An 8,859-nucleotide genomic window follows, 5' to 3' on the forward strand; every position below is an offset into this window, starting at 1 on the left:
GAGTATGTTCTTCGATAGTGACGCCAGAAGAGCGCGTACCACTTGAGCGGACAACAAATACTGCCAATAATCGGAGCGCGCTGCTACTGCATAAGCTTCGTCATAACTCAAGCAGCGGCCGCATTAGAGCCGGACAGCAAATATCCTGATCTCAACGTCGATATAAAGATGGATCCATTATAGTAGGAACTAAGAGATAAAGTAACGCCGCTTCTTACTGCGCGTATTCCACAACGAAGCAACGTAATAGCCGAGCGGCCAGAGATTTCGTCACCCGAATACAGCAGTTATCGAATACGCGACCCCGTCCCTAAAACCAATTTAAAACACCCGCCGCAGGGGCTCGAAAAACGGCGCGCTTTGTGGATGGCTATCGGTTCCCACTGCTCCTGACATGTGCGGCGCGCAAAGAAACGTGACGACCGGGATTCCACTGAACGGCGAACAGAAGCAAAGCAAGCACCCGAATGTATCCCGACGGCGCGCTCTCAAAAGCGGTGCCGCGGCAGCCGCAATAAAGGGGGGGCGGGGGGCTTTCAGTTGAATTGGTCCATTCAAAGGGTAGCAGACGACTCTTTGAAAACAAGAAAGGAAGGACGATGCCGAGCGGACGATATTCGAGCCGAAACAAGTTGAAGACGTGTACGCGATGAAAGGAATTTAAGGGAAGAGGTCGATACCTGTTCTGGAGCAGAAATTGAAGCTGCCAGATGATGGTGCATGCTAGGACTCGTTTTATTTTCTTCACGAAGAGTCGTGCAGAATTTGTGGAGATCGCGCTCACATTCTCGGATACGAAAGGGTGTTCTTGCGAGTCCCAAAGCCGCAGAAATTTATGCTCTTAATGTGCGACTCACCATGAGACGAAGGGTCTCCTGATGAAGGAATATGCGTAGCCCAAGGCGTCGTCATCGGCAGGAAATCCAAATGCTTCTTAGGTCCACACGACACAGGTCGACGATCTTCGCCGAGCACACGCGGGGCTTTTAAATTTTAACCTCCCCGCAAAACACTAGAAACGGTGGTCACTCGCGGGGGCGTAATCCTGCGAATACACACACTTGTGCACGCTGCAGTGGATATCGAGAAGTTTCACGACTACGCTTGCTGACATACGGACACAACTCGCTGCCAAACTCCGGCTCCACAGGGGAGGAAACACACACACGATTTACACAACTATATAGCGCGCGGGAAAGCAATGCTGCAGGAGGAACCACAGGCGAATCTTTTTTCAGTTGCCGGCAGAACGGCGGGGTCTGCACCCTCAACAACCAGTTGCGCGCGCACACACAGACAACGCCGGTGCGGGGCCGCCGCCGCGAAGGCGTCAGCGATGAATCCAAGAACACCAGAGTTGGTTATTATCACATCCCGGGCTGCGCGAGGAAGAGCTTTTCGGGCAGGATCGCGCGCACGCCCTCAGCGGGTCGTTGACGGGCGGCGACCGAGCGAGGCGTCGGTGCGCCACCTCTTCCACACACACACCGGCCTCGTACGCCGGCCCGCGCGCGAGCCGATCACGTGCGCGGCCGAGCCAGAGCCAAGCCGGAACGCTTGTGCGTCCACGGGCCGGGCCACATTCCTGAGCGTCTGCGAAGAGGGGAAGAACGCGCGGGACGCCAACGCCGCCGGCGTCCATTGGCCCAGAGCGCGGCCGGTTTTCGCCCTCGCCCGAAGGCCGCGCGGCAGAGCTTGGCGCCATCTGTCGAGTGCGCCGCCAGGCTCTCCCGGAGCGAATAACGCCTTCGAAGGGACCGGCGTTCATACCAAATGCACATCTGTTCACATAACCAGCCTGAACATGAAACAGTTGTTAATGCAAGAACATTACTAGTCCCATTGCGAGAAAAGTCGGCGGCGTGTGTTTCTGTATGCAATGCCTCCTGGTCTGTATAGCACAAAAAATACCACCGATGGTAAGAAAAAATAGGGGGACGTCATCAAGTGGCCGTATGACGCACAAAGCAAGCCGAGCACCGCCACTTCAGACAATCCTGTACATGTTGTTTGTCTATATATACCCGCCAATAGCTGACATCCACGTGACGCCAGTTTTCCCGACATTCGCGTACCAAAATTGTGCCGCAACCGTTTGTCGTAGAGCGCTTCGGGTGGTGTCTTACGAGTTTTCATTGCATATAGCTCACACGTGATATTGTCGGATACAACTCAAAAACGAAGCAGCTTTTCCCCGTAAAAGGACGCCCTTCCAGCCAATGGCGTCGGCCGATTGTCGTGAGCCTGCTAGCATGACAATGCAGGGAGCGGCGTGACAACGGAGTCCCCGACCAATGCAAGGAAGGGGCTATGCCCTTTCATCTGCCACTCCGTTCATTGTCACGCGAGCAGGGTCATGAGAATCGGCCTACGCCATTGGCTGGAAGGGGGTCCTTTTACGGGGAAAAACAGCTTCGTTCTTGAGTTGTAATCCGACTAGCTAAATTAGAGGGTACCTCGCTACAGGGATTTCAACCGACGACATATGCATCTTCAGTTGTATGCCTTTCCAGACTTTCGTATCAGAATCGTTGTGCAACCGCTCGTCGTACAGCCTACTGGTGTGTGTGTGGGTAGTGTCATACATCGTCGCTGGATTTCATTGCAACCAGTGGTGCGTGTGATCGTGCAATTAACAGTGAACCATCAGCATCGACAGACCCGACATCGGCACCACCAGAAGTGAAACATGGCCTTTCGTGCATATACGAAAACGCCGAAGAAGCACGGCAGCGTTTGCAATGCTTTCGGATTCCCACACGTATAGGTGTCTCTGGTGAATGTTTCGTAGCGGGCAAGCCTAGTCACGTCACCTTCGACGTATGCTACAAATGACTGGATCTCGGCATGCATCCAGGAGTTTGACCCTGCCACCGGCAGCCCCACGCGATCTCTGACCTCCGCCTTGTCCGGAACTTCTGCCATTCAACCTACCATACCGCTCACTTGCCCATGTCCGGGGTACTTAGGGAGCCCGGCTAGAGACTCCCGCCCAGGACAGCTCCCGATCGACGTCAAAGTCGGCGTTACTGTGCTTATTCAGGGCTGACATTTTGCGATGTGGAAATTGCGCAGACCCACGTCAATTTTGAAATGGCTCAAAGAAGCTACGAAGCGACCATGAAAAGCTTAGCTTCGGTGAAACTGTAGACGTCTACAAAGCTGGGAACCTAAAATGTTGTTCGAAGGCGAGCAATGAAAGCCGTGTTTCAAATGTCAGGGTGAAAGCTAGTGAAGAAACACATGAAACTATGTTCATTTTAAGCAAAAATATGGTGAAAACCGCAATGCCCAAGTAATTACGGCGCGCCTTCCATAATCGAACTATCTCACATATAATGTAAGTCGTATTAAATTCGTAGACCCTGATGACAAAAGAGCGGTTGCGTTCTTTGCCATTGCAGGAGAGGAATGGTAGTGATGGGAAACGCTAATGCGACAGAAAAACGCAGCCGCCGGAAATCTCGACAGTCCGAATGCGTTCTTGGTATTGTCACAACGCGGTAAGCATGTAGAAGGCACAACAACTGCACTGGCCATGCTTGCCTTGCAAGTAATTAGGAGCGCTCTCTCGTCATGCGATTGGATTTCAGAATACGCACGTTTTATTGCTGTGTGTAAGCGCTAATGATTAGATGTGCTCTTTTCATACTACTTTGCTTCGAGTAACGTGTTTTTCACAGTTTCTCAAGTTTCTTAGCTGGACACTCGAAATAAAGATATCTCCACCAGTGAAAGAAAGCTATGGTACGGTATATGATTAACCTCTCGAAGAGACAAAGGCTATGACTATGAGAGATGCCGTAGTGAAGGGCTCTGGGTCAGTCGACCGTGGATTATTTAACGCGCACTGATATATCGCACGGCACGCAGAAGTTTTAGAGCGAGAGCTCTAGCTACTCCTAGGGGCACAACTTCCGATTTCGATGTGGATGAGAATGACCTTCAATGCCTCACAAGCTCAAACCGAACTAAACTGCATGGTGGTATGTCCCAAGCTATATGGGAGTATGATCACGTGATCATATTCTCACATGAACATCAACAATGACCTTCAATGCCTCACAAGGTAAAACCGAATTTAGCTGCGTTGTTGCACGGCCCAAACCGTGACCACGTGATCATATCATTATGACCATTGTGTACCTCACCTTCACACTTGACCTTGACCTTTGATTTGAGACACTGGAGACCATGCGTAACACAACTTTCGCTCGTATAACTAGGTGCAAGCCACATTGAACCCCCAGACATTTTTTTAATGCAGGAGTGCATTTAACGGCTACATTTTCACCTCTCCGCATATATTTGCTCATTCGTCTTTCCATACCATGAGAAAACGCGAAAAAATGACTGGCTCCAACTGAACAACTACCACTGCCGCGTGCAGGCTGATGGGAGTAGAAAGAAATAAGACGTGAAACACTGTAATAAAAAATTCAGCAGAGAGACTGTTCGTGTGTGCGAATGCGAAACCATTACTGTCCCTGGATGCGTTGGTTACGCGCAATTTTTGTGAATGCATTAAAGTTCTTTCCTGCGAGTTTATGAAAGCCACTGCGTCGTACAGCGTTCCGCATGATGTCCATACCCGTATGGCACCACCGGGGACGCTGTAGGGCAAGGGCTTGCATCACAATTTTGATACCAATGTGACGTTATGCCTGAACTGCCAGAAGTCGGCTCCACATCAGATCCGTGAAAGCTACTATTGACGAACTGCTACAGCAGTCTGCAAATTCGTGGTATGGGGCTGCACATGGGCATTCTTGCAGCGGCACAATTAAAGAGTAGGGCAAATTATCATGCCCTTTTATTCTAAGATCCAGAAGTGATGAGTCTTGCATATTAGGAGAGCGAGTTGACGGGCTAGTTGGTATTGCATGGTGTAGGAACAGCGCTAAGAACAGGGCAGCGTCCCTGTCCCTGTGCTTCCATGTTTGCCTTCTGTCCTGTTCTTAGCGCTGTTCCTACACCTTGTATATTAATTGTAGCTAACCGCATGCGAAATTGTTCTAGATCTCTATTTTCCTCAAATACGAAATAGATGAAACAATCAATCCAGATATATTTATTATGATGCCCTCGACGGATTAGTAGCTGTGCTGATCAAAATGCTCTCGGTATCTTATCGGGTAACATTTTCCTTCTTTCAACAAAGCTAATTAACGACTCATTGATCACATCTTCCGATGCCTGCAAGGACTTTCACTCGCATGTTTGCAGCGGAGTTTCTCTAAGCATACACCAAATGCTAGCGCAAAAATAGAATAACTATTGAAAGGTGAGCCGCATAATGTATATGCAGAGCGCTATTCGAAAAAAACGCGTGCTGTATAAATGAGAAAATTTCTCGTAGCATCTCCTCTTCATGGGCAGCAAATGATGTCTTTTTTTTCTTCTGTTTTCACTCAACGTGTACCTTTCTTCACAACTGACTTGAGGCTTTAACTCAGAGAACAGTAGCCACCACGAATTTTTGGCAATAAGCTAAAAAAAACACTAAGCAGTTGACATTCTTCAATGCTCCTTGCCAGGCCGCACGTAAAGTCTCTTGAAAACAAAGCATCCCAGAGACGTGTAAACAATGCGACCGCGAAGTAATTGTTAAAATGTTTTTAACTGTCTGGATGTTACAGCTGGTGAATAAAAAATCAGGGTGGGGCACATATTATTGTGGGGAGCATTTTAATGCTTTCTAACAGAGAGTTTAAAGGGTCGACAAAGAAAACATGTTAACGAATGCAACCAGATGCCGTACAACTGACAATAAAGTTAAGTGATAACATGATGCTAACAACCAGCCGCACGAATTAAAATGAGTTCAGAAGCCATTCTTCCAAGATTTGACACGCAAAATGATGTGTAACGCTGATCACGAGCGACACACATTTCCTGAAAGGAAACCCTTAGTGCGATTCAGTAAATGTATAAGCACGTGGTGGTGAAGGCAGTACAGGCAGTGAACAAGACAGTGAAAGAAGGCTTCCAAAAGAAACTTAATTAGACCGACCTGCCCCCACAATTAACTGAGTGACTCGGCGGTGGCGAAAGCAACAAAAGTGCTCGGCGGTCGTCGAACAGAATGCCCGCCGCTCACGGCCATGCTCAAATGAAATCTGACACGGAACATTCTAGATACAACGTGCGAAGTTGCCGCAACAGTCCGGAACAACGCAGAATCGGCTCCGCCCGAGTGCGATCAATCGAGACAAATTTGGCCGCACCTTGTATCACAAACAAAGCGATAAAGTACATGCCGGCACCTTTGAAGAATGAACAAACAGTACAGATTCGAGGCAATAGGCCAGTAAATCTAATCAAAAGGGCAGCTACAGAAATTCTCCGAAGAGCATCCTGTCTTCCTCACCGAGGCCCGCATTAACCCACGACGGAACCGGGAACGTTCATCACAGATATTTTTGCAGACCTTCAATGACCCAGCGCCGTTTGCTTCTATGCAAGCAATCCTCAGCCTGTATACCACGGGTCGGACTACAGACGCGGTGCTTGACTAGGTCGGTGGTGTGACACATGTGGTGCCCATCTGTGAAGGCCTTGCCGTCCCCCACAGCAACCTGCGAGTGGAAGCTGCAGGCAGGCATGTGGCTGCGTCATCTGGTGAGGAAGGAAGGTACCAACTGCCGCACAACAGAGTTTAAGGTCATCAAGACAGTTGGATTGGAAGCTTGCTCTTTGGCCAGCAACCTCTAACGAGAAGAGACAATGGACACCGAGAAGGCTCACTACACACTTCCCGACGATGATGATGAATTTTTATGGCGCACGGGAATCTGAGAACAAAGAGCGCCATGGCACAAGGTATTTTCGTCTGTCATGGTGAGATGAAAGACCCATCTCCCAAGCAATTTACCCTAAAGAAGCCGAGCACAAGACAAGGGGAATGCTTGTACCCATTGTATCACTGGTGGGCACCCGGCGACACTAGGGATCGAACCCCGTACCTCCCACATGCGAGGCGGATGCTCTGACCACTAGGCCACCACTGCGGTCCTTCCCGATGGAACCACTCTTGAAATTGTGCCTGCACGCTTTCGGGCGCCTGAGGTGCTCTTCCTCCCAGACCTGATTGGCGGGCAGTTCGAGGGCTTGCACCAAGTTCTTGTCTTTGCAATCCACAAGTGTGACATGCATCTCCGCAGGGTTCTGCATCGAAATATTGTTCTCTCCGGAGGAACCACACTTTTCAAAGCCTCTTGAAGTCGCCTAGTTGGTGAGGTGAAGAAAATATCGCCTAAGAGAATCAAAGTGAGGATAACGACTTTACTCCAACTGTATTTATTGGTGGCTCTATGCTGGCTTCTCTGGACACATTCAAGCGCATGCGGGACTCCAAGAGAGAGTACCAAGAGAAAGGCATTCGAGCACTCCATCGCAACATTTTCTGAACTGTGGTGAATGTTTTATTAAGATACTTTTTATGCCCGTCTTCTTCTTTGCATAAGAATGATTACGATTCTCCCTAATGCGAAATTTGAGCTCAGCTCTGTCGTTGTATCCGGCTCTGCAGGCTCATTGTTTTGCTTGCTGGATCATGGGCACGTCTGGCAGCGATATTAGTTCGATATTAGTGTTAGGTGATGAAGATGACGATGTGGAATGCAACACCAGCGAGAATGTATATATTAGTTGGAGAGCAGCATTAGTTGAAGACGACGATTATGTGCAATGCACAGTCCTGGGGTGAAGAAGAATGAAGAAGAAGTGCGCGAGCGTGTATATTAGTGCAATAGCAGTATTAGTTGAAGACGATGACGATGTGCACTGTACAGCGCGAGAGCGTACATATTAGTGCGATAGCAGTGTTGAAGACAACGGCGACGTGCAGTGCACGGCGCGAGAGTGTGTTGCAGCCTGACACGAGGCGTGATCGGCTGGTGCGATAGCATAGTGCTGTCGTGCAGTGGTCAGTGAGGCTGCTCTGTTCGCGGCACCGCGGGTTCGAATCCCAGTCGCGGCAATGCTTATTTATTTACAGTTTGGCTCGGTTACACCGACTGCGGCTCCGCGGCTCAACCCACGAACGGGTACTTAAGAGGTGTGCTCTAAAAGAAAGCTCACATGGAATGAGGCAACAGGACTGCACAGACGGCCATACACCGACGAAAAGCTATGAAAGAGGACGCTGGTTCTCCCATTGACGAAATAGAGCAACTTCGCTGTGATGCTGATCACAGTACGCGGGACCAGGGAGGTCACGTGCGTGCACCGTAAGCCTCTCTCGACCACCGTTCAATCCAGTTCGCGTGGGACGCTCAATTAAGGCGCGCTGTTTACTGCGGAGGAGGAGAAAACGAGCGAAGCGGCCAACGCAGACATCAAGCCCCGCAGGTTCCGCATGTTTGAACAGTTTAATGAGCCATTTCCTCGCGCCTGATTGATCGGGTCCCGCGTAACGACTCGCGCAGCGGCGGTTGCTTCGCGTCTCCGCCCGGCCTCGCTCGCTCGTTTTTCGCAGTGTCCGCCGCGCCCCCTGTCCCGCGGCGGAAGGAGAGCACGACGAAGAACAGCCCGGTAACTACATTTATGCCGTTCATTGTAATTATTACGAAAAATAAGTCAGTGCGGGCTACTACGGCAAAAGCGACATAGATGGCAACTAAAATGCCCACAGCCTGGACAGCCACATGGAAGCAGCGCTAAAGGGCAGTCCAAACGCAGCCGTTTTTAGCGTACTTTGGCACTCAGCGATGACAATGCAGTATTCCTGAATGCCCGTCTTTATTTATTGATGCCTATGCGCCGTGAAACCTAACAAAACACAACTCTTTTATAATAGTTAATAAGCGAACAGACTGCACTAGAAAAAAAGACCAACGCAGTAACAAACAAAAAAAT

At 49.7% G+C, this 8,859-nt stretch overlaps 1 protein-coding gene and 1 pseudogene across 5 annotated transcripts in view; one reads left to right on the forward strand and one right to left on the reverse strand.

Moving 5' to 3' along the window:
- LOC144111213 (latrophilin Cirl-like) overlaps nucleotides 1–1,591 on the reverse strand; it is a 378,723-nt gene extending 377,132 nt beyond the window's left edge. For 4 of the 5 annotated variants that reach the window (XM_077644426.1, XM_077644424.1, XM_077644423.1 and 1 more), the window contains exon 1: nucleotides 858–1,580. Coding sequence is in view for 3 of the 5 variants with exons in the window: in XM_077644424.1 (XP_077500550.1) it covers nucleotides 858–912 (55 nt within the window). In the remaining 2 variants the exon portion in view is untranslated. Of the gene's footprint in view, nucleotides 1–857 lie in introns of all 5 variants that reach the window. The other variant, XM_077644425.1, reaches the window with a different exon arrangement.
- A 4,732-nt stretch (nucleotides 1,592–6,323) lies between these two features.
- LOC144109831 (beta-centractin pseudogene) lies at nucleotides 6,324–7,409 on the forward strand (annotated as a pseudogene).
- Nucleotides 7,410–8,859: the final 1,450 nt, after the last annotated feature.

Source organism: Amblyomma americanum, chromosome 11 (assembly GCF_052857255.1).
Source record: "Amblyomma americanum isolate KBUSLIRL-KWMA chromosome 11, ASM5285725v1, whole genome shotgun sequence".
Lineage (NCBI taxonomy): Eukaryota > Metazoa > Arthropoda > Arachnida > Ixodida > Ixodidae > Amblyomma > Amblyomma americanum.